Source organism: Crotalus tigris, unplaced genomic scaffold (assembly GCF_016545835.1).
Source record: "Crotalus tigris isolate CLP2741 ecotype Arizona unplaced genomic scaffold, ASM1654583v1 scf7180000024340.7048381, whole genome shotgun sequence".
In the NCBI taxonomy this organism is placed as follows: domain Eukaryota; kingdom Metazoa; phylum Chordata; class Lepidosauria; order Squamata; family Viperidae; genus Crotalus; species Crotalus tigris.
In genome coordinates this window covers 5,485,482-5,511,111 of record NW_024100510.1, presented here as the reverse complement: position 1 = coordinate 5,511,111, position 25,630 = coordinate 5,485,482, and the positions used below count along the sequence as shown (strand labels likewise).

The window sequence follows — 25,630 nt, the reverse complement described above, 5'->3', positions numbered from 1 at the left end:
TTTAGTTCTGACTTAGGCACAAAGCCAGCTGGGTGACCTTGAGCCAGTCATTCAGTCCTAGGAATGAGGCAATTGGACATGACTGAACAAAAGAAAAAAATGGTGTTCCTATACAAGCATAATGGGGTGAAGAGAAGCAGGACAGAAAAAGAGAGAGAGAGAGAGAGATCATTTTAATTGCATTGTCATGGTTCCGACAGAGACGAATAAAGCAGAATTCCAAGGCTTGCAAATTCCTCAAAGAATATATTTATTAGTTACACATCAAGTCAAAAGTAAAACCAAGTCTGGAAACACATGTAACAATTCCCCAATACAAAGTTTAAAAAATCCCACCCCTAAAATTATGCAAGCAGCTATGATCCCCAATACATCTTCTTGGCGGGCTTTTTACACAATGCCCAGCTTGCAGTCTTGAGCAGCCGATGATCTTGATTCCGATGGGACAAAAGATTATTTAGACTAGTGAAGCACCTGGGTTTTTGTTGTTTTCCACAATCCTGTGCCTACTTGTCACATTGGAGGAGGTATCTTCAATGGCAGAGTCAACTCTCCCTAGGAGTGAATATTTCCAATGTTACTATGTTTGAATCACAATCTCCATGCAAGGCTAACTTCACTTAAAAAAATGTCTTGCATAATAATCTCACTTAATTATTCTATTGTAGTCAGCCCAAAGTCATGCCTTGTAAGATGGGGGAGTATATAAACATGATCAATAAGGAAGATTAAATACATATGCATGAACTGGTCAATACCAATTAATGAACAAGGGCATGCAAAATTAAATAGAAGTGACAATGACCTCAAACTTACCAAATTGTTAATGATTTGTTACACAACTAATTGCTTAGTTCTTCAAATTGTCTATGTTATGAATCCTTTGTGGCATGGTATATCTTCATTGTCTATCATTGCAGCATGGTATATCTTCAAAAGTAGAGGTGAAGAACCTATGCAATAATTACAAAAAAACTACAACTCCCAATATCCTTCATCTTTGACCCTGCTGCCTGGAGGACTACAGGAGCTCTTTCACTCTCCTACAGCATAGGTAGTGGTAAATAAATGTTCCATCAGAGATGGAACAGTAGGGGAAATCAGGAGATAAAAGCAAGGGAGGAAAGCAATAACACTTTAGTAAGATTCTCTCCCTTCTGCATTGAGCTCTAAAGTTTTAATACTGAACACCACACTCTCTCCCTCAAGCTTTAGACTGAGCACATTAACATTCAGAGCTAATGTTTGAATTCTCAGGTGCCTTCAGAGGTTGAACATGTGAATATTACATGGAATTGCAGCCTTCATCTTAAGAAAGGATCTCAAGGGAAGTAGACTTCTGGCATGTCAAAAGTTCTCTCTCTCTCTCTCTCTCTCTCTCTCTCTCTCTCTCTCTCTCTCTCTCTCTCTCTCTCTCTCTCTCTCTCGCCTGAGGTACTGTCTTCCATGCCTTCATTCCCAATGTAGCCACAGAACTTGTATTTTAAATTATCATTAGAGGATGGCCACATAAAATAATGAAAACGTAAAACATTTAAAACATACTGTAAATCACTTATTGGCAGGTCTAATTTTAAAGTATGATGTCTGAGAAAATTTCACTGCTGGCACAGAAAAACGTAAGTTAAACATGTAATGTTTCTGCAGAGAAGTTGCAAGTTCTAAGTCCAACAAACAATTTGGCTCACTATTCAATCATTTTAAATGCCTGTTTTTTTCTTCTCTTTTTGTTTCTGAAAAGCATATACTGAAGCAGCCGATCCTTTTGAATGTTTATTTAAAGCTAATATGGTTATAGATTTTCATGAACCTAATAAAGGAACTACATTCTGCTTTGTGAATTTGCTTTTAAGTGTTTTATACTCACATAATCTTTATTATAAATAATGACTGTTTGACGATTACAAGTGTACAAAAGCCTGGGAATGCAGCCATCAGCGCCTACGGATGCATGGAGGTGAACTCCCGCTTCAGCGTCTAATTTCATCCCACTGGGGGACCCTGGAAAGGGTCGAAAGTCGCCCTGTAGGGGTGATGAGCGAGGAGGGGATCCCTGCTTGATTGCGGGAGGGCGGCAGCCCTTCTGTTGATCCAGGGCAGCTCTCCAAACTGGCAGGGGAATATGGCTCATCATTAAGCAATATGGCTTGTCATTAAGCTGCTGACAGCCAAAGTCAAAATTATTACCAAGCAACTTTAAAGCAATGCGGATGAAACTGGGTGAGATCTGATCTTCTCTTTAAGATTTTAAATATCTTTCCTACAAAAGCTGCCCTAAATATTTTTCCCCCATGTGGAGAGAGGGAAGGGAATTCCTGCCCCACCCTCTAAGAACAGCAGTGACTGACTACACAGGGGAAACAAAGCAATTATAAAAACAACTTTAATCTAATTGGATGCATATACTTTTGAAATTTAGGGACTAAAAATTTTTCCTAAAAATTTTCTTATTCCTATTTCTACTGGATTTGCTGATTTTTATCTAAAAAGAAAAGAAATAAACTTTGAAAAACTATTATAAAAACGGGGAACTTAAAAAGTTTTAAACGGCATCGGTGACATCTTGTGGTGAGGTTTGGTATTACAACTTGTTATTGCCTAAAAGAGACTTGGCTTCAAGCCCAAACTTTAGATAAAACTCTTTCGACCTTGATACCACGTGTGAGAAACTCAGTTGTAAAGAGAACTTTTGGGCAGCATAACTGTCCTGCTTGAACTATGAATGTAAATCTTTACTGACTTTCAGAGTTATATGTGGGGAATTGCCTTCCTATTCTTTATTTGAGGAATATTGATTGTTATATGAGATGATGAAATATCTTGGACTATAAAATCTTACTTGACAAATGACTTTACTATAAAGACTACCTATAAACACGTGAAATAAAGGTCCCATACCTAGTTATAAAATTATTTTTAACATCTGATTTTAAAGTCCTCAACTTAACACATTATTAAGAGAATATGGATGAAGACCAGGAAAAGATCCTTTCCATATTGAAAGCAATACATGAAACCATTCTTTCAGCTTATGACAAAATAAGACCCAACATAAGAGAACAAGATGTCAGCTTAGATACACAAATCCAAATTTTGACTACAACCAAAGAACTAACAATGCAGAAGATAACAGAAGAAGTGGAACAATCAAATATTAAGAGAGAGGGCTCAATTGACCAACAAATACAGTTAATGGAAAATCCAGAAAAGGGAGTGACAACACTGAAAATGGAAAAGACTTTCTATATAAATCAGAAGAAATTTGAGAAAGAAGAAGAACAGATTGAATGGAAGATAAACATATCAGGACAACCATGGGGAATTGGAATAATAGGGAGATGATTTAATGAATACAAATGGGCTAGCCCTTCCAAAAAAATGGGAACTAAATGGTCTCCCTTATTTCAAATGACATATATAACAATAAAGGGAGATCTATTTGATATCTAAAAGCATTGACATGGAAGGCTAGTTGGCAAAGGAAGAAAGCCAGAATAAGGCTGAAGAAAATTGGGGTTTTGATTTATTAGAGGGGATTTCATTTTACTAATTAGAGGGTTAGAGGGAGAAGTTGAGATAAGGGGAATTTTGGTCACTAAATTTAAAATATTTGGAAACTAGTTGAAAATAAGGATTTTATTTGTTTAATATATAAAAATTAGACCCAAAAGAAAAAAAAATATTATGAATATGTTTGATTTATTGATTAACCCAGACAATATATACAGTGGTTTTGATTTATTAAAGGGGATATTGTATTATTAATTAGATGATTTAATATGGTGGGAAGTAGATAATTTTTAGGAAATAGAACAAGACTATATTCAAATAGATAAGATGTGTATTTTGAATATTAGATTCTGTTATGAATTGAGATAAGGGAAACTTTGGTTACCTAAAGCCTGGAAATTATAAATATCAAATGTTAAATTTGAATATTGATGGAAAACTAAAAATCAGGAAAAAATCAATAACAGGACATTGATTGTCTATAAAGATTGAATGTAAAAGTAATTAAAGTATGTACAGTATAAGCTAAAACATTATTGATAAATGTAATAATGATGTTTTTATTTAGTTCATATAATAAGAACTGTATTAGGTTGAATATGACATAGTAGATATTAAGGGAAAAAGACAAGAAATATTTGATGTTGTAACTTGAGATTTGTACTAAACATTTGTGTATGTTATTGAACTATTGATTAACCCAGCCACCACATTGCTTTATAAATACTTAAATGTAAAATTGGAAAATTAATAAAATATTATTTTTTTAAAAAGTCTGGGAATGCATCCATGTTTTAGAGAAATATCCACCAGACAGGTTTTTTTAAAAAAATTCCTGCCATAATGTTATTGAGAACTTGCGCTATTCATTGACTCTCCTAGTCATAGCAGATATTCAGGTTTATATGTGTTTAATCCCTCTAAAGGCAACACATGTAATTTTAAATTGAATTATTGGTACCCTATGTATGTGGATGAATGCAAAATTGAGATTCCAGAAGTTATGTTCAATTCTCTAGGAATACCCAGCTGAATGCAATAGGTTTTACTTCATGATTTTAGTGAGTTGAGATAAAGATAGATTGCTTTCCTCTGAGCCTGACAGGGCAGTGTAGTGACAAAACCACACAATCACTGCAAATGGCACCAGTCCCAGTAGGTCTAATTTCCCACTTACTCTCTTCTTTCTTCTTCTCTTTTGCCAAGATGTAAAGTTCTCTGAGAGAAGCAGTGCAAGTATTTAGCATTTGTGACTTGTTTAATTCATTATAGCTACCTGTTTCAGTAGTATCTGGGCAGCTTGCAAATAAAAAAGCAATCAATCAGAACAGAGCTAGAAGGGACCTTGGAGGTCTTCTAGTCCAGCCCCCTGCTCAAGCCTATACCATTTCAGACAGATGGCTGTCCATTCTTTCCTTGAAACCGTGCAGTGATGAAGCACCTACAACCTGAAGACAAGCTGTTCCATTGGTTAATTGTCCTCACTGTTAGAAAGTCTCTCCTTAATTCTAGGTTGCTTCTCTCCTTGATTAGTTTCCATCCATTCTTTCTTGTCTTGCCTTCTGGTGCTTTGGAAAACAAGTTGACCCTCTCCTCTTTGTGGCAGTTCCTCAAATACTGGAATACTGCTATCCAGTATACTGTCCCTTTTCTCTAGACTAGCCATACCCAATTCTTGCAACCCTTCTTCATATGTTTTCGTCTCCAGGCCCTTAATCATCTTAGTTGCTCTTCAATCTCTTTTTTGTAATTTGGTGACCAAAACTGGATGCAATATTCTGGGTGTGGTCTTACTAGGGTTCTATAAAGCGGTACTAATACTTCATGTGATTTTGATTCTCTGCCTCTGTTTATACAGCCCAGGATTTTATTAGCTTTTTTGGCTGCTGCTGCACACTAGTAGTAGTAATAGTAATAGTAGTAGTAGTAGTAGTAATAGTAATAATAATAATAATAATAATAATAATAATAATAATAATAATAATAATAATAATGTTGGAAGGGACCTTAGAGGTCATCAAGTCCAACCCCCTGCTCAGGCAGGTAACCCTATACCGTTTCGGACAAATGGCTGTCTAGTTTCTTCTTAAAAACTTCCAGTGTTGGAGCATTCACTGCTTCTGGAGGCAAACTGCTGGCTCATGTTTAAGTGACTGTCCACTAGGACTCCAAGGTCCCTCTCACAGTTACTGTTTTTGAGCCAGGTTTTGCCTAATCTGTATTTGTACCTTTGGTTTTTCCTGCCTAGCTGTAAAACCTGGTTTTCTCTACATTAAATTTCATGTTGTTGGATAGGGACCATTGTTCAAGTCCGTCAAGGTCTTTTTGGATTCTGAGCTTCTCTTCTGGGGTGTTGGCTATTTCTGCCAGCTTACTGTCATCTGCAAATTTGATGAGTTCCCCATCTGTTCCCTCATCTAAGTCATTTATGAAGACATCGAAGAGTACTGGGCCTAAGATGGAACCTTGTGGTATCCCACTGCTTACTTTCTCCATGTAGACATAGTACCATTAAGTACTATTAATTGAGTATGGTTTGTCAGCCAGTTACAAATCCAACTGGTGGTGAAGCTCTCTATCCCACATTTTTCTAGTTAACCAGGAGGTAGGTTGTAGTCTACAGTACTTTGTCAAATGCCTTGCTGAAGTCTAAGTATACTATGTCCACAGCATTTTGCTGGTCTACTAATTTAGTCACTTTGTCAAAGAATGAAAGAAGATTCGTTTGGCATGATCTGTTTTTAACAAACCATGCTGGCTACTAGTTATAACTTTATTTGTTTTTAGATGTTCACAGATCTATTATTTTTTCCAGTATCTTCCTCAGTATTGATGTTAGGCTGATTGGTCTATAGTTTTATGGATCTGGTTTTTTTCTTCCTTTTTTGAAGATAGGAACAACATCAGCTCTTTTCCAATCCTCTGGTACTATAGTTCCCCCTTGTTCCAGGATTTTTGAAAGATATGGTACAATGGTTCTGAGATAACATCTGCCAGCTCCTTCAGAACTCTGGGATGTAATCCAACTGATCCCAGTGGTTTATATTCATCAGGGTCAGAAAGGTGTTCTCTTATTATTTTCTTGCTTATTTTAATTTTTATTTCTAGTCTGTCTTTTATAGTTAGGTATTTGGTAGGTTTGGCTAAAATTTCTTTTTGCATGAAGACTAATGCAAAGAATGAGTTAAGCAGCTCTGCTTTCTCTCTGCTACTTCCTTGCCATCTTCTCTCTTTAGTGGACTTGACTTTTTCTTGTTATTTATATGTTCTCTTACCATTTTCTTGCTTATTTTTTATTTTAGTCTGTCTTTTACAGTCATGATTTTGGTAGGTTGGGCTATAGTTTCTTTTTCTGTGAAGACTGACGCAAAGAATGCGTTAAGCAGCTCTGCTTTCTTTCTATTGTCTGTTACTTCCTTGCCATTTTCTCTCTTTAGTGCACCAACTGTTTTCTTGATTTTTTTCTTGTTATTTATATGTTGAAAGAATTTTTTTTATTATTATCTTTGACTTTTGTTGCAAGTCTTTGTTCATGCTGATCCTTTGCTTTCCTGACTTCATCTTTGCAGATGTAGGCTATCTGTTGATATTCTGCCTTAATTATGTGTTCCTCTTTCCATTTTTTATACTTATCCTTTTTGTCTTTCAGTTTATCAGAAATATCTTTGTACAACCATGCTGACTTCTTCTTGGATTTTTTTCTTTTTCTTTTTCAGTGGTATTGTGTTAGACTGGGTTTTTATGATCATATTTTTCAGAGTTTCCCATGCTTCTTGAGTTGTTTTCCCCATTTTTATCCATGAAATTTTTCTTAGGCTCTTTCTGAGTTTGTTAAAATCAGATCTTTTAAAGTTTAACACATTGGTTGGATTATATTCTATTGCTTGTGTTTGTATTATATTGAATTCCATATTATGTGATCATTCTCACACAAGATTCTGGCAACTTCAATTCCCTCTATCACTTCTTCTCTGTTAGTAAGAATTGGGTCCAATATAGTTTTTCCTCTAGTTCCCTCCTATACCTTTTGGATGACAAAGTTGTCAGATACGTTGGTTAGGAATCTGTTCAATTTCCCATTTGCTGCAGAATTTGTCTCCCAGTCGATATCAGGGTAGTTAAAGTCTCCCATTACTATTGTGTTATGTTTTCTACATACATTTGTTAATTGGTTAACAAAGAGTTCATCTATTTCTTCTACTTGGTTGGGTGGCCTGTATTATACTCCCATAGCAATGTCATTTTCCCTCTTTTATATTGATCCATAAAAACAGTTTTAAAAATATAACACCATGGGCAGCCCAGACTGAAACAATCATAATAATATCAAACCAGACTAGGGTCACACAAACGCATTAACTCCAGGCCTGAGGCCACAGTCGGGTCTAAAAAGCTTTTTGGAACTCTTATCTGTATTTCTGAGGGGAAGCTACTCCAGAGGGCAGGAGCCTTAATAGAAAAGACACACTTCCACGGCCATGTAAGATGACAGTGTTTAATAGAAGGGACCTGGATTATACCCATTCTGCCAGATTGTACTGGGCAGGCAGAAACATTTAAAGATATAATGTTCCTTGGTTATCCAGGCACTGCCATTAAGAACTTTATGAGTAACAATCACCACCTTCAATTGCTCTCGAAGCCAACTGGCAACCAATGCAGTTCGCGCTGCACCAACAACACCTGAGAAGTACCCATTTTTTTCTTGCATCACTTCCATGTTGTAGCATTTAACATTTATTAATTGAAGAATTGATTATTCTTACTATTTTTTTCCCAAAAAATATTAATTTAAGAATATGAATGCTGTCAAAGAGAGAATAATGAAAGACCACAGATATCTCCTGTATTTGCAATGAAAACAAGGATTTAGCCTTGGTTACTACAAACTCATCTGTACTCTGTAAAACAGCAGATTTTCACACATGTTCATACATAAACATCACTAACCAGAAACTATTACTAAAGGAAGGAAGGACTTAATGACTGAGACATTTGAACATGTGTAGCAGTTTTATTCCAAAAAGTTGCAAAGATTTAAGCAATCAAAAGCAGCATGCACATCTACTTTTTGAGCAATATAACATTTTACATTTCAAGCAGGAGCAGTAAAGCATAAGGAAATAATGGATGGATGGATGAGAATTTTATTGAGGCTTTGGTGCTTAGTTGTGGATAGTTTAATGTCTCACTAGAAGTTTATCTGAAGAGTTTCTTCCACAGGCTGCAGCTGATTCCTCTTTTGGCTGAGCACCCCTCCCTGGAGAGTGGATTTAATCAACAAGGTTTCAGATTTCTTAGGATCAGCATTTTATTCTTCACTTGGTAGTCCAGGAATCCTGCAAATCTCTCTCTCTTTCATACAGTTTCTGATATTATTGTTTATTTACCCTAAGTTCTTTTTTTATACATATGTTCCTGTGCTATCTAACCTGGAGTAGAAAAATCTGGATGAGCACTAGATGATTGCAGATTGCTTGTTTCTGTAAGCCTTTGCTACCATCTAGTGGTTATCTGGATTTCTGCAGACCAGATGTGGTAGCTATAGTTCTTCCTGTTTTGTTTTCCTTTTCAGCCAGGTAACTTGGAAATGAGTAGAGTATAATCTCTCTGAGTCATAAAAAGTGACTGAATTTATTCCTCAAAGAACAGTACAATTTGTTCTTTGGATTTTGCAACTAAAACTGATTTATGATTATCAATACTTACGTACACACATATGGTTGTTTTACATTATTTAGCTGCTTCTTTACTTGTTTTATACCTTATCTTTTGTGTAGAAAGTCAAGGTGCTATTTCCTCCTATTTTTCCCCACCACAACCCTGTGAGAAGACTTAGGCTGAAAGAGAGTGAATAGCCCAAAATCACCCAGTGAACATCTATGGCTGAAAGTGTAGAAGATTTTTTTGGTCTCCACGTTTTTAGTATGACATCTAAAGCACCACCTAAACTCATCCACCAAAATGTCACATTATACATTATGTATATATGACATATTTATGCTTCTGCTTTTTGATTATAGAACAGAAAAAAATAGTAGAAAAAATTGTCATTTGATGTAGGACACAAATGGATCACAAGATATAGCTCCCAAGGTAACTGAAACATTTAGCTCTTTTAAGAAAGTAGTATTTTTTAATGTTTATATTAACAACTTGATTATTAATTTGGCTAAAGATTTTATACTAACAATTCCACTACCACATTAGCTCAAGCATTTTTTTAATCGAAATACTTATTTTATTGCCTGATGATGGTATTTCACTGGTGCATTATAACCTGGTCAACTTCATCATTCTAATAAAAACATTGAATTTGCTGTCTTGAAGACTATTCTACATTTATTATCTTTCTTCACTAAAAACTTTTGTGCCAAAAGTGCCTTCACTGAAAATCATCCCATGATGCCTTTTGTGATGCATGAATTGTTCTTGCACAATAGCTTTTCATCCAGAGTTCTACTGTAATACAAGATTACCTGCATTATACTTTGCTTCTTCTACTTTGTGTTGGGAAAGCTGGATAATATAGAGAGCTATATCACAGGTGGCAAAGGTTACAACTTTCCTAAATCTCTTTGCTGCCACCTATTTGTAGCCTGGATTTTTTCAGCTTATATATGATTGCCCTAGATGATTCCAGTTCTGATTGCCCTGTAAGATATCATGTGCAAGTCAGTTGGCTTTCTTAGAACTTTCAATGATTTTCAGTGTCATGGGCTTCTTTTGTCTATGTAACTTAAATAGGAAGATACTGATTTTTCTCCATCTTGGATGACAAAGTGGTACTGGGGGATTGTTGATATGCTCAGTGAGGTTCCCCGTAGGTATCCCCAGATTCTAACATGTACATGTTCATCTAAATAAAGTTTATCCTGTTCAGGAAGGCTTTCCACTTTCTCCTTCTTTCCTAAAAAACAAGATATATAGTCTCTGGATACTTATCGATCCAGAACTGATATTGGAAATTCAAGTGGCCTCAGTTTCATCTATTTAGGCCATTGGCTCAGTTGACAAAGCTGATTACCAGTATGGCACTGAGATAGACCTGAAACAAAGGGACAAGAAAGAAATCCCCATCTTCCAAGGCTTCTGGTTTTAAGGAGGTTTGTTGACTGAACTGATGTTACAAGAACAAAAAGGTAAATAGATCTGTCTTTATAGTTTTAACCACCTTAGGATAAAGATACAAAAATGTACAAACTTTACAACTGAAGACAAAAACAAAAAAGTAGGAAGACAGGAAGGAAATGTTTCTACAAGCTAAGTGCAACTAAGAGCTCAATGCGCCCTTTCTTGCAGAGAGGGCTATTCAGAATAATAGGGACAAAAGGTCATCACTTTTTGCCATACATTTCATTTGTTTGGCTAAAAAAGGGGAGGGAAATCCCCTTGAGCAAAAGAAAAAAACCCTCTGATGACTTTTTGATTTAATAGGCTAATAATTAAAGACAGGTAAGTTGATAATTAAAGATATATAAGCTGATAAGACATTCCAGGTTGATGTTTAGAGTAGTAAATTAGCTGTTTCAGCAAACCCTCTTAAAATAGAGGAGAAATAATGTCTGGAATTCAGTACTGTATGCTTTTTATGTATCTTAATGTTTGAATGATATGTTTAATGTATCTGTTTTATGTTTTTCTTATCCTTACAATATTTTATTAATAACATAAAAGCAGATACTTCAAAATGAAGGATAGGTTAGACTTTTCCTGTGTAGAGGGTTTATTTAGAAACTTATTGTCCTTACGCAGCAAATCTTGGGATATCAAACTCAGATATATTTTTGGGTAGGATTTAAAATTTCTTGGAAAAGGAGACAGAAAAACAATGCCTCACTAAAAATTCATCAGCATCTTGCACAAACAATATCCCAGTCAAAGCTAATAAGTCTAGCTACCACATATAAATAGTCAGCAAACTCCACTCCTCCAAGTACTGATCATGTTACCCAGCCTGGAAATGAAAAGTCTGAAGGAAGAGAAGAAAGCTCAAACACCAAGTCCCCAACAAAAGTGAAATCTGCATTAAACAATTAAGCAGTCTTTGATAATCTCTCACTGGGTATAGTTGAGTGCAATAAAAAATCATGTATTTTTTTTCCAGCCTAGCCCTAGTTACTTGTAATAAACCAGTCTTCTTTTTAAGGATAACACTTCAGTCTTCTTTCCTAAAGTAACATAGCTTTCTTTTCTTGTCAGGTAAGAAAATCAGGAGAAAAAATGTTGGACTCATTGGCAGTTTTCCATTGCAATATGAGAATTTAATTAGTCATTAATTAAATGACTAATTAAATGGTATTTTTGAATTGTCTGTCTGTATATCTTGGACCAGTTATGAAATGGTATTTCTTTGCTTTTATTTTGTTGCCATAATAGCTGGGTAGAACAATTAAGTTCTCATAATTGGAACCAGTAGTTTTGTCAATGACTCACGTTTGCTAATCTGAACACAGTTCAGCTGGAGAAACCAGAGGAGTACACTGAAGCTTAAGGGAAAACTTTATGCACTGATTAGAGCTCATCACTTGAACTTTTGTATGCAAGTCACCAAAATAGTTCTGTTTTAATGATAGAACTACTACATGCACGAAGGGAGATATATGTGTCCCAGGATAATGTTGCTGGATCCAATCTGGGTTGGTCGCTGGGACCAGAGGATCTTCCGAGCTTTTGGACTCGTACTGGAGCCCATCCTTAGGGAACTTATCTCTAGCAGAGTGTCTGCTTTGGGCTACTACAATTTGTTATAGTAGCAAATTTCTCCATCAAAACATTTCTAAACAGTTTGTAGACTGAGTCAATAAAACAACTGGTAGATCAGTGGTTTATCAGAAAGCTGGATTAGTGAACAAAGATAATGTTAGACCATTTGATCAAAATCGTTAAGACCATCATGTTTTTTTGTCAAAAGAACAGATAGAGCATGGTCATGAAGATACTAAGTAATTTCATTAGAAATACTTCAGACAGCTCCTGGGCATTTCCAAATTTAGGTGTTTGGCTGCCTCATCCACCTGGTGGCCTTCCTTTCTAATATTTTCTTCTTCTGCAAAAGCTAAGTCTAACAACCACTGGCTATGTGGAGCTCTGAAACCACATGTTTATTTTCTCCAGCTATAAAAAGTTTATAAGGGGAACTGGTATTCTTATGGAGCACCGTACAGTGCTACTACATTCCACTCTTAAAACAGAAAGAGCTCTGTGTTTCTTACCAGAGGGAAATCTTTGTGATTTGGCTGCCAAGCAGCCAACAAGACTACAGACACCTCCTAAAATATATTGCTGATTTTGCTGTTTAACAAACTCTATGAAAGGGAGAGAACTTTACATATTTAAAGAATGGATCTGGCTAGTTCCAAGATCAAGAATACTTGTAGGTACAACACAATATTAAAACTCTCTCTCTCTTTCTCTCTCTCTCTCTCTCTCTCTCTCTCTCTCTCTCTCTCTCTCTCTCTCCCTCTCTTTCTCTCTCTCTCTCTTTTGTTCAATAATAGAAAGGAAAAAACCTATCCCCAAATACTTTTCATCTATGTGTTAATAAAAATTAAGGACTTCTGATTCATTTCAATTAAATTGTATTTATTAACCTTGAGGGACTTAAGTTAATACTTTTTTCAAACATATTTATACAAATATAAATATATATTTATAATTTTCTGATACAATAGCTTTGGGAATTATGCATTTTTTCCATACATTTCATTTTTAATTGATCCAAAAATTTTAAGATTTGTTGGCTAGTGGGATATCTTTTATTTAAATACTTGAAGGGGTTAAAAGTATTAAGTGTTCATAAAATGGATCCTCTTCATTATGTTTTTCTTTTTGAAATAGAGTAATATCCTAACTTGATGTACCTGAGTTTCAGCATTGCCAATGTTCCGGTATTGCCAATCTTGCTGCTGATAATAAAAGCCTACTTCTTAAATTTTTGTTCTCTTCAAATAAACATGTTAAAGGATCTCAGTTGCAATGTTTGCTTAATCGTATTAACATGTTACCTCTATTAAGACTTCTAACCAAAATTTCTGTACGAGATTACAAGACCACCATAAATAAATTAGTGTTCCCTTTTCTGTACATTATCTCCAACTTCAGAATGTCTCCAATACAATCAGGGTGAAGAACCATTGGTTGAATAGTTGAAGATGCCTTTCTTGTATTTTTGCTGATAGTTTGGCTTTCCTCCTTCAGACTGAAGAAGCACAGACTACTTTGTGGCCCCTAAGTCCCGTGTTATCTTCAGCCCTTCTTTATTATCTACTGTACATCAGTTTTAGTAGCAATCTACATAATTTGTTCTATAATCTGTACAAATTAGATAATCTGGCTAATAGATAACCTTTATCATCATTTTTACTGGTTTTCTAATCTTAATATACTCAAGTTTCAGAACTTCACATAACTCAGAATAACAAGGCAAATTGAAAATAAAAAATGAAAATATCTATTTGTATTAGTTGTATTTATATTTTTATTATTTTGACAAATAACTCAAGGCTGCAAACATATCCAACATACCTCCTCCTTCTATTTTTCACATGATCACAACCTGAGAAGCAATGATTGGCCCAAAGGCACGCAGTTGACTTTCAAGACTAAAATAGGATTAGAATTGACAGTCTTCTGGCTTCTAATCTGGTGTCTTAATCATTAGACCAAACAGGTTCTCATTCTTATTGAAAAAATAGTTCCAAAGACCTCAAGTACAACCAAAGCCTACTTTGTAGCAGAACTCCTCATTGTAGGAAAATTACTATAGGCAATTTCCACTTTGGTTTCCATCGAGCACACTCCCAGTCAACCCCTACATCCACTCAGCTTCACATTTCTTTATTAAATATTTATTAAGCATAAGTCAACATTAAAAACAGTTGGGGGGGGGGGAAGAAAAACAACAAAAGAAAAAAAGGCAGGGAAAAATGGGAAAAGAGATGAACTGCAGGCAACAATTCACACTACGGTATTGATATTTATCTCTCAAAAGGCCCAGAATTTTCCAGAGCCACGGAAGCAATATTGTGGGTAATTAGGCAAGGTATGTGATGATCTGCTTTGATATTGAGTTAGATAGGTTTCAAGAGAAAGAAAACCACATGCTGAAATGAGGATTCCTCAAGGCCTGCCTTTAGAACCACAGTGTATCGGTTCCCCATTTCATCCAAGGAGCTTGTCACTTTCTCCTTCTTCCCCTTTTTACTATTTGCATAGGTTTTTATATGGCATGTTTCTTCCAAAATCAAGAGAATAAACGTGGTTGCATGGATCTGTACTCTTGATGCTGTCCTGTGGCTGTTGTGATTATGGGTGATATGAACATACCATGATCGTGGTCCCGCCCCTGCCTTCTCCAGCTTGGCTTCTTTTATGTGTGCTGAGACACAGAATCTCTCTTAATAACATCACATGTTCCCCTGAAGCTCTCCTCCTTGGGCAGCAAAGCCTACTTTTTTTTTTAGTTTATATATGATGCACCTCAAATAACAAAGTTTCTGTTTTGTGGTTTGCAATGCTGGTGCTCAAGGACTTACTTGGAAGTAAATTATTTCCCCATTCATCCTCCTTCCCTACTAAGTCTGGGGTTCTTTAGTAGGTTTCATAAGCTACTTTATCAAAGAAGCGTTATCTTTCTAGTCAGTTGCAGAATCCATCCCTTTCTTTTTCTTGTGTTTTTATTATGTTTTATCAATAGGAATAAAATACAACAAAAATGAAACAGAAAAAACATACATCCAACAGTAACAACAACAACAAAAAAGAAAAAATGTTTACATAAAATGGAAAAAAAAAAGGCCCAAACATCCAACATTAAACTTATAAAAAATCCTCCCTGGCTGGATGTTGAAAAGAAAAATAAAAAAAACCTGATACATTCTCCTCCCTTACATAATGGGTCTGTAAATAGTTACAGACTTTTTCATCCTTATTTAAGAAGAAAAACATATTATATAAACAAATATTTCAAATGAGGTGGTCTCTATTTAATAATCAAATCGACCCAACATCTAATATATATATATATATATATATATATATATATATATATATATATATATATATATATATATATATATATATATAGGTCTTTGGTTGTTCGGGTTTTCTCCCGCGTAAAATTGGAAGTGTCTTGGCAACGTTTCGACGAAGTCACATTCGTCATCTTCAGGCTGGTGTTTTTAGCTTCTTGCTTTGAGCAGCAATGTGTGGTTTTAGCTGTTTCTTCCTTTTAACTGCCAGTGAGGGTATGAACTGATTGGATGGGAGCTTGGCTGTGTTCTGATTGGGTGGAGGTGTGTTCTGAATGGTTAGGGGCTTGGCTGTGCTCTGATTGGCTGGGGGAGTGTTCTGTTTGGTTGTGCTCAGGTTAGTCTGAGTTGCAGAGGGGTTTAAGATTTTGGGGTTAGGGAGTCGTTTGTCAATAAGGGCAGGTTTCCAAATGGCTGGTAGGCGGGAGGTATCATCTCGCTTGTTCATGCTGTGTGGGCGTTTTTCTATCTCGATGGCTTCTCTGATTATTCTGTTATTAAAATGTTCACTTTTGGCAATGGTTCTGGTATTTTTAAAGTCAATTTCATGTCCTGTGGCTTTAAGGTGTTGGACCAGGGAAGATGTTGGTTCCTCTTTTTTGACTGAGTTCTTATGTTCTTCAATGCGTGCACTTATTCTTCTGTTGGTTTGTCCGATGTATATGGTGGGACAAGTGGTGCATGGGATTTCGTATACTCCTTGATTTTCTAATTCAATTTTATCTTTGGGGTTTCTAAGGATGGTGGATATTTTTCTGTTTGTGCAGAATGCTGTTTTGATGTTGTGTTTATGGAGGATCTTACTGATTCTGTCTGTGGTGCCTTTTATGTATGGGAGGAGGGCTTTGCCGTTTTCTTGTTCTTTGTCTTGGATTTTAGTGGGGGTTTCTTTTTGGATTAGGTTTGTAATCTTATTTCTATGGAATCCATTGGATGTTAGTACATTGGTGAGAGTGTGTAGTTCGGGTTTTAGGTGTTGTTCGTCAGCTAAGCGTTTTGTTCTGGAGATGAGTGTCTTGGCTACAGAGTTGATCTGTGCTGGGTGGTGGTGTGAGAGAGCGTGCAGATAGCGGTTTGTGTGTGTTTTCTTCTGGTAGATGGTGTGTCCTAGGGAGCCATTGGATTTCTTGTAGACTAAGACATCCAGGAAGGGAAGTTGGTTGTTAGCTTCTGTTTCCATGGTGAGCACGAAGCTGAAAACACCAGCCTGAAGATGACGAATGGGACTTCGTCGAAACGTCGCCAAGACACTTCCAATTTTACACGGGAGAAAACCCGAATAACCAAAGACCTACATACAAACACCCGCGAAAACCTCAGAAAACATACATACATACATACATACATATATATATAATTAAAATAAATAAAAAACCAGTCAACAGGTTATCCACTCCTTGCTGTATAAGCAAGGTACATTAAACTCTTGCTTCTGAGCTCTTCCCCTTACAACCATAGAGATGCTACTGGGCCATCAATTGACAGGACTGTAGTTGTCGGAAGAGTGCTTGGCTGCAAAACTATGGTGTGAAGCCATCATCAAGGTTTTGACAGAAAATATGTCATCTTGATCATGAGATGACATTCTTTACATACTAATAGTCCCAAATGTTTGCAAATGACCAAACAGCATGTACTGAAAACATGAATGGGGAATTAGTAATTGATTCCTACTTTTTCTCTGAGGAAATATGACCCAAAGATTTCTATTATCCCAAAAGTTGCGATAGTTCAGGAGACAGAATATGGACCAAATGGTATTTCTACACTCTCTTATATGGGGGAGTACTTGATTCATGATGTTCTTTTCCTCATTTGGGGGGGTTCCAAAAATCAGATGTGAAGACAATTTTATGGCCAATTTTAAAATCTTTTAGAAAGATAGATTAGAAATAATGCTATGTGGAAGTGCCCTGAATTCTTTAGAATCTATCTTGATAATTAAGAGAGGGTTATACTCAACAATCATAATCATATATTTTATCTAATAAAGGAGAACATTTGTACCTCAGAGTTCAAATGAGGAGTGCTCTCTGAGCTTGGTTGTTTTCTTGCATTATGATTCATTACCCAAACTAGGTAAGATCATCAGTGCTAAAAAAAACAACCAAGCTCAGAAAGCATCAAAGACTCCTCAATATTTTATCTTTATTGTTAAAATCAAATCAAACTAAACCAAATCAAATCATGGGGTTATGCTGATTGAAGCTTTCCTAAAATAGTGCCTTTCATATCTGTGAGAATTCCCCCACACACTCAAAAAAGTGTGGTAATCCAAAGCATCTGGAGGGTGCCAGATGAAAAAAGTTGGGTTATTTTGGATGACTGAAATGGATGTATGGGCTCTTTTATTTTATTTGAAGACAACCAAAACTGTCATTTGCCATTAACCAAGTCTACCAGGCCTAACTAGTTATGCCTATGATACAAATTTCTTTGAGTTTTTTAGGAAAGGGTATGAATCAAAACATTGTTAGTAAAATTGTATAATCCTATATATCCATCCTTTGGACATTATTCAGGGAATGTTAATCATAAGTTTAAACCAATATTAAGAAGTGCACCTTTCTGCATAGTTTTCCAATCAAGGGAGAAGCAAATGTGTCAAATGTAGAACCAGATTTCTAGGGTAACTAAACTTCTTTTACAATGGGAGGATTCAATAATAATTTCTAACCCATAAAAATTCAGTAATTATCCACTTAGCATTTGTCACTTTCTTTCACTTGAAAATTGATCATCTAGAAGGCTGCATCTGCTAAATACAGCATGAGTATATTAATGGCAATCGCTTGGTGTGTAGAACAGGCTGTAGCCCAACTTCAATAAATGTGTTAAAAAAATAATAGCCACACTGGATTGTTTGATTTGAAGCATAAACATGTGCTTAAGGAAGAGAAGTTTGACAGCTCAGGGACTTAATCTTTTTATTTGGAGCCTTCAATATCCATTAACCTGTCTCCCTGGATTTCCTTTTGTGCCATTCTAGTAGCAACTCTTGTAACAAAATAAATAGGCATATGTAGAAATTTACATTCTTTATATTAAAAATGCTTTAGGTAGCTAGCTTTGGGATTGTTTTCTCATGCAACAGAGAACCATCTCTAACCATTTCTAACTCCTAAGTCATTGCTAAGTGATTTGTTCCTGTATCACTTATCCTTTGCTCAAATCATAGGACAACTCACATCTCAAAAATAGCTTCCTATATAGTTACAGAGTGGCCTTTTAAAATAAAGTGTTTAAAAAGCTGTGGAGTGACATTGCAGCAGAATGTGGAAGCACACAAAAAAAGTAGATGAATTTTTGCTTTTGAATGCAACATGTTACAAACCATATCATATACCGGTGGTGGCGAACCTATGGCACACGTGCCAGAGGCGGCACTCAGAGCCCTCTGTGGGCACATGCGCCAAGCCGAAATGGCAACCGTCTCTCTTCAACCAGCCGCCTGCTAACTCACCAAGGTCCCACATGGCCAGATGCATCCCAGCACCCATGCACTCACTGGCCACTGTGTACAGCGGCTGATGATGTCAGGCAGCAGCCGCCCCGGCCCCTACCTCACCTTGCCCTGTGACAATAGCACCCTCGCCCTGCCTCGCCTCACCCAGCAGGATGAGCCTCCTACCCACCGCCCCACCTGCCACAGACCCCCTGGATCTCCCCCAACCCTGCCCGGCCCCCACAGGCGTCCCTCCCCAGGAGCAACATCAACGTGATCACGCCCACCTTGGCCACATCCACCCAGTCTGCCATGATCACCACAGTCATGCCCACCCAGTGGGCCACGCCCACCTGGCACCCAGCGATAAATAGGTGGGTTTTGGGTTGCAGTTTGGGCACTCGGTCTCTAAAAGGTTTGCCATCACTGTCATATACTATCAGTTCAGACAGCATACACATGAATAAATCTTACTAATGTAAATAAAGTATTATCTAAGAAGTCATACTATATTCAGTGAAATAACATGAAAAGCAAATCTTGCTAATTTGAAAATACATTTGCAAACTCTTGATTGTTTGCATATTGTACTGTATCTAGAATATAAATATGACCAAGTATTTTTTATGGATAAACATCATTTGGATATCTAGATGCTTGATCTATTTATAATAAAGAGTTCAGGCACTCTTCAGTTCTCAGTCCAGACTAGTAGAAAGGCAGGGATGTATCTGCAGAATCTCTCCCTTGGAAGTACATTACTTGGGTCAAGCAGAATCTCAAAGGCCAAATCATAGTAGTTAAAGAAGGGATGAATGAATAGGCACCATCTTCTGGAGTTTGGCTTTTGTCAAACCGATTATGTCATACTTATTTAAAAATGAAATGGCCATTGTTAGGTCTTTTTTCCCCCCTAGATGGCATTTCAAGATCAGCTTGATCAGAATTTGCACTTCCCTGGTCAAGACATCTTGCACCTTAACACCTATTGATATTAGTTTACATATTATTCCTGTCTATATAACACTGTCTTTCTCATCAGCCTTCCACTGAGAAAGTGATGGAGGTGAGACCTTTGAAAACACAGAGAGTGCAGGAACTTCAATCTCAGTGCTTGTTTAAGATCATACCTCTTCTCCTTCAACTGAACTCCTCCAGTTTCTGGCTATTACTATGCATGCTGTCTTGAGCTCCTGGAAGAAAAGCAGATTATAAATGTAAGGATATAAATAAACATTTGCTGTGTTGCAGGGACACTGGCAGAAACCATTCTTGTGGCTCTTGTGACAATTATGGTTGTGGAGAGGTATATGTAGCTACTGTTTTTAACATACATCTTATATGTACATATACAATACTTTTTTATGTTTGCAAGGCAGCTCATAATGAAACTTAACTATTGTTTTTAAACGTTTATCATTTAAAGCGTACAACTGGGGCTAAAACATATTTCTGTGTCATTTTGATGTCCACCATGGGATCTGCTTACTGGAATTCATAGCAGAAAAATACTTAATGAAGATCAGTGTATAAATATGTCAAGTAGGTTCTTGTTTTTTACCAAAGTGCATAATTTAGGCATAACTACCTCACACAGAGCCAAGTAAACTAGAGGAAGGGAAACTAAGGAGTCTCAGAGGCTGGTGCAATTGAAGTAAATCCCAAAGTCAAAACTCCAACTGGGAAATTTAAAAAAAACTAAAATGTGACTGATTAACTGACAATAATCCCTTTTAGCAATGTATTTTGTTCTGCTGTAAAGGCCAAGCTTTTTTTAATAGAAGAAAAACAAATGAACTTATTTAGGTCAGCCCTCAAAACAGATTTCAAAAAGAACGACAGTTAAATATTTTGACATGCAGAGTGGATATTATGTTAAAGAGAGGCATTGTATTCTATTTAGAATCCAGAAGTAGTCTCTCTGTCTGTCTCTGTGCCATTATTTAGCCTCAGAGAGCAGAGGCTACTGTCAGACTAAAAGAAGAATTCCCATGATGCAAAAGTGAGCCAAGTAAGATCTTTTTCCAGAAGTATTCTGGTAAGCATTGCTTGAGGTTCAAGGCTTGTTCCTAGCCTTGTCTGCAAAGATACCTTAATTACATGTAAACCACAGGATCTTCCCCTCCTGCTGCAGCACGAAGGAAAAAGGATGGATAGCTTCAGGCATCTGTTTGTCAAGTGGCGGTAGATTACAAATTGTTTGTAAAGTCATTTCTAGAGGACAAAAAATCAGTAGGAGAAACACTTGGGTGTCTCCCCACTATATGGTCAGATAGGAGATTAGGGACTCTCCAGGATGACTTACCAGCAGTGAGTTCATACAGAATTATTAAAGCAGAGATGCAATCTGTACTCCATGCTGCAAGTGGGGAAGAAAAAGATAGTGGTGTTGAAATTAGGCCAAGCTGTGAGTGTCAACTCATCTGATCCAAGAGAGAACTGAAATTGGCTGGACCAGCCAAAAAGAGAAGGATCCGACATACTGGAGTTTAGGAGGTCTGTTTCCCATTTCTCTGAATGTAGTGGCACTGCTGGCTTTTTAACGAAAAGAAGCCTTGGCTTGACTCATAGGACATCCGCATTAGATTTTCTATAGTATTTAATTTTCCACAAAGGCAGCTGCAACTGAAGCAACATTAAATATAGGCTTGGTAATACTTTTGACATACGTAGGCTGTCATGAAAAATTAATGGAAAACGAAAGGGGAAAAACCACATGAGGCAGCTGATTTTCTGAAATAGATCTGTAAAGGACTTGTGGTTTATTGTCCCCCCACCCAAAGTTCGAAAGAGCACTTTAAAGTCACATAGGTATTCTTAGTTTGGGAGTAGAGGCTTGCCCTAGGAATCCAATCCTAGCCAATCCTTTAAATATTGACAATGATTTTAATGGAGGCCAAGTTTTTGTACCTCATGGATCAACATTCAGGACAACTTTCACTTTTCTGGCTTAACTTGATCCTCAGAGTGAAGGATTCTGTCATGGCAGCCTAATGATCTTCAAGTTCTGGAAGTTATAGTCTCTGTACCCCTGAAGGATACCAGATCAGAAAAGACTGCCAGGTTCATCGATACAGATATTATTCATGTTCAGCTTACCATGACTATTATGGGAATATCAGAAACATGCTTAAATCACTAATGGGATCTGAATATGCTTGGGCTTGGTTGAATCATCCACACAATATTTCTTAAGAACCTGATGCCTACTATTTTCATCACAAACCATTTTAACATATGATATTTCAAGACACCCTCCAATCTAGAAGTCCTCTAACAATTATTTTATTGCCTAACAATTTCATTGACCTCAGCAGGTTTGAGGCATCATGATTTTTATGAAGAACTTTATACTGCATCTCAGATTCCATGTCATTGCAGAACATATGGCACAAGTTATTAATTCTTCCAAAAGACATGGTTCAGGGATTTTCCTGTATCTCTTCTGTCAGAACTCCATTTCAACTGCCATGAGAAAGTCTCCTCTCCAGCTTAATACTGCCTATTCTTTTGTAATGAAAGATGTGTAGCCCAGACGGAACTTCTGACACCCATCAGAACAGCAATAAGAAAAACAAAAAAATCAAACAGAAGTAAATCAGCACATGCACAGAAAGCTATTAAACATTTGAGAAGGGTTTAAGACTTGGGATTGGGATAGGAGGACATTTTCCCTTTATACATTTTGCTATTTTACTAAAAATAGTTTGAGACTGAATAACCAGAACTGCAGAGGATATTTTAAAATACGGTTTTATTCTGAATTTATAAATTGACATAAATGGATGTATTTAGGCATACATTTTACATTGTATAATGTAATCACATTGTTTATGATTTGAAATGTAGTTACAATAATAGTTGGAAAAAGTGAGATTATTTTGCCATGGCATGCATTCTGAAATAAATTATATCCCACATTAGAAAGTAGGATTCTTTGCAGAGTATCACTTATTAAGCATTTCAGTTGATTTAGTGGCAGGATTCTGGCCCCAATCAGTGGCAGTCCTTCAGAAATTGTTAGCAGGGCAGAATCATGTTAAGTTCTTTTCCTTAAACCTCTTCTACTCTTTTGCAATAATAAATTCATTGCTAATAACATACATGGAAAGAAAGATTGCTTAAATACTGGAAAATCAAATTTATGATGGCATCTTACAGCAGTAATTCCCAGTATGTTCCAACAAATTAGGTAATGTAAGACTGCAAGAACCTTCCCCTCTCAACAGGCCTATTATTACAGTTCTGTCTCCTTCCAGTCTTTTTCAGTCTTGTGATCAGTAAATCTGCTGCGTTTGGGCATCGAGAGTAAATGAGGAGGACCAGAAGCTCAAAAACCACAGTATGCACTAGTCGCTACCACAGCAATATATGCAATTCAATGAGCAGGAACAAGCCAAAATATGCGGATGGAGGTATTCCATTTGAGATGGGGGGGGGGTCTTAAATCTTAGAACCTACTTTACATGCACATTTCCCCCTCCCCAAAAGGGAATGCCTTCAGAAAGATTTAGAGCTTCCCTCCCAATGCAAATCATGTGGGTGGAATATTGATCAGAAATATGGGAGGAGGATATTTTTATAGAGTATTTTGTTAGACAGCAGAGAGAGAAAAATATTAGTCTGAGTTCAATTGATTTATGCCCTAGTTTTACTGTACAATCTGATAGATGCCTAATCATGAGTCTTACTGAATTCCAAAGGACTTACCTCCAGGTGATAGGGTACAAAACTGCAGCATTATTCTTGCAAATGGAAAATTAATAGTTTGTTTAATTGAAGAGTCAATTAGTTGAAGAGCAAGAAACTGCAAGTTAGTTACACTCATATTGTCCTTTAAAAAGTATTTTAAATACTATTTGTTGCAAAATACAAACTTTTTAAGTCACCCTGGTTTCTTACAGTACTGTACTTTTGTAAAAAGCCCTGCTAAAGCAGTAGCACTAAGAGAAAGGCCAACACGCTGAACATTTCCATAAGTAGTGTTGATGACAGTTTTGACTAAGAAGTAAATAGGTAGGCAGAGCAAGTTTGGGCTATAAGAAGAATGAAGAGATAGGCTTTATTTATTAAATGTGTCAAAGTAACAAAAAGGTAGTACAGAAAATCCAATTTTATTTATATATAAACTGAAAGGGAATATAGTGATGTATAGCATAAAGACTAAAAATTATGAGTGAATTTTTTCTTCCACTATAGTAAAATCATGATTCTGTAGACCAAATGGGAGGAAAATATGTCCATTAAAAACAAATGTCTATTAAATCTGGCAGTATGGAACGTATAGACATTTTACGGCCCAAAATATTTTATTAAAATCAATGTATGTCATTTTTCACAGATCCAAAGATTTTACTAAATGTAGCTAATACAATCAGGATAATCTAATGAAGATAAGTGGGGAGAGATTCTGAATTGATAAAATAAATAATTGACACCTTTTCTTTTTATACAAGCCAACACCGCTTTAACTATCTGTCACTTGAAAACAGAGTAGGTATGAAATATTGGAATCCATAATCAATTAACTACAAGAATTATAAGAAATTATTCGAAAATGACTCACTGTTCTACTTGTCTAAATCATTGCAGCAGAAGTTCTTAATGCAAGAGTATAACTCCTTGATTTCAGACTGAGGCCTGGCAAAAAGTCATAAAATTAAGCAAAGAAGGAATTTGTAAATATCTTATAGTCATATAATAGTTCATGACAGCTTGGACAGTGATTTCTGTTTTGGAGTAACTAAGCTAAAATATCTTGGATACATTTCTTCTTCTCTTTGTAGAGCTAAGATAGGAGACACTGTGACAAGAAATGTCCTGTTTTGGAGATGGAGATTGGTGGAAATGAATCATGCGGTGATTATTCTTGAAAATGGGCTAGTCAGATGGCCCATACTCATGCCACTTCAACAGGAAGAAATGCTGCTGCTGTCTCTAAAAACAAACCTTTGTATTCTCATCATGTCTTCAGGTTTAGGATGATGTTATGAATGTTAGCAGTTGCCAGGCTTTCAAGTATTATTCTTTTATTACATCAATAAAATAGAGTTCTAATATTTCTTGGGTATGTTTCCTGACCTGGTTCACCTTGAAGGACTGATACCCATGATACAATGACATGTCTTTTCTAATGGAGCCAATAGACAATCCGGAACCAGTTGCTAGAGTACATAAGGAAAGGTTGTATTTTATGCCCTGCTTGTGGACTTCTTGGGGCACCGGTGTGGCCACTGGGGTACAGAATGCTTTCAACTTGAGCCAGCAGTGATCTTGTACTTTTAAATGTGACTTTAACCCATTTTCCATAATACTGAAGTAAAGTATGGAAGCCACAGCTGACCTTTGGAGCCAGTTTAATATTAGTATTCCAAATGATTATAAACCTGGGAGTGTTACTTGGTAATATAAAGTTCCATAGTAAACTTAAGGTAGAAGAAAGGACAAGAACAGCCTGTCTATATGAAAATAATACTCATGTAATATTTAATGGCTGGGAGTGAAATACTTCAAACATTCAGAGTAGTAAAATGTTCGGAAAAACTACACTTCCTGATATAAAGAAGACTATAAATGTTTTCGGTTCCTTAAGCAGAAAAAAAATCAGTGATATTTTATGATAAGCAAAAAAAAAAATTAATGA

General features: G+C 36.3%; 1 protein-coding gene across 2 annotated transcripts in view; it reads right to left on the bottom strand.

The window, feature by feature from the left end:
* Nucleotides 1–233: 233 nt before the first annotated feature.
* Nucleotides 234–25,630, bottom strand: part of SUPT3H (SPT3 homolog, SAGA and STAGA complex component) — a 304,630-nt gene continuing 279,233 nt past the window's right edge. For both annotated transcript variants that reach the window (XM_039326205.1, XM_039326202.1), the window contains one exon: nucleotides 234–555. In XM_039326205.1, coding sequence (XP_039182139.1) covers nucleotides 514–555 — 42 coding nt within the window. In that variant the 3' untranslated portion in view covers nucleotides 234–513. The remainder of the gene's footprint in view (nucleotides 556–25,630) is intronic.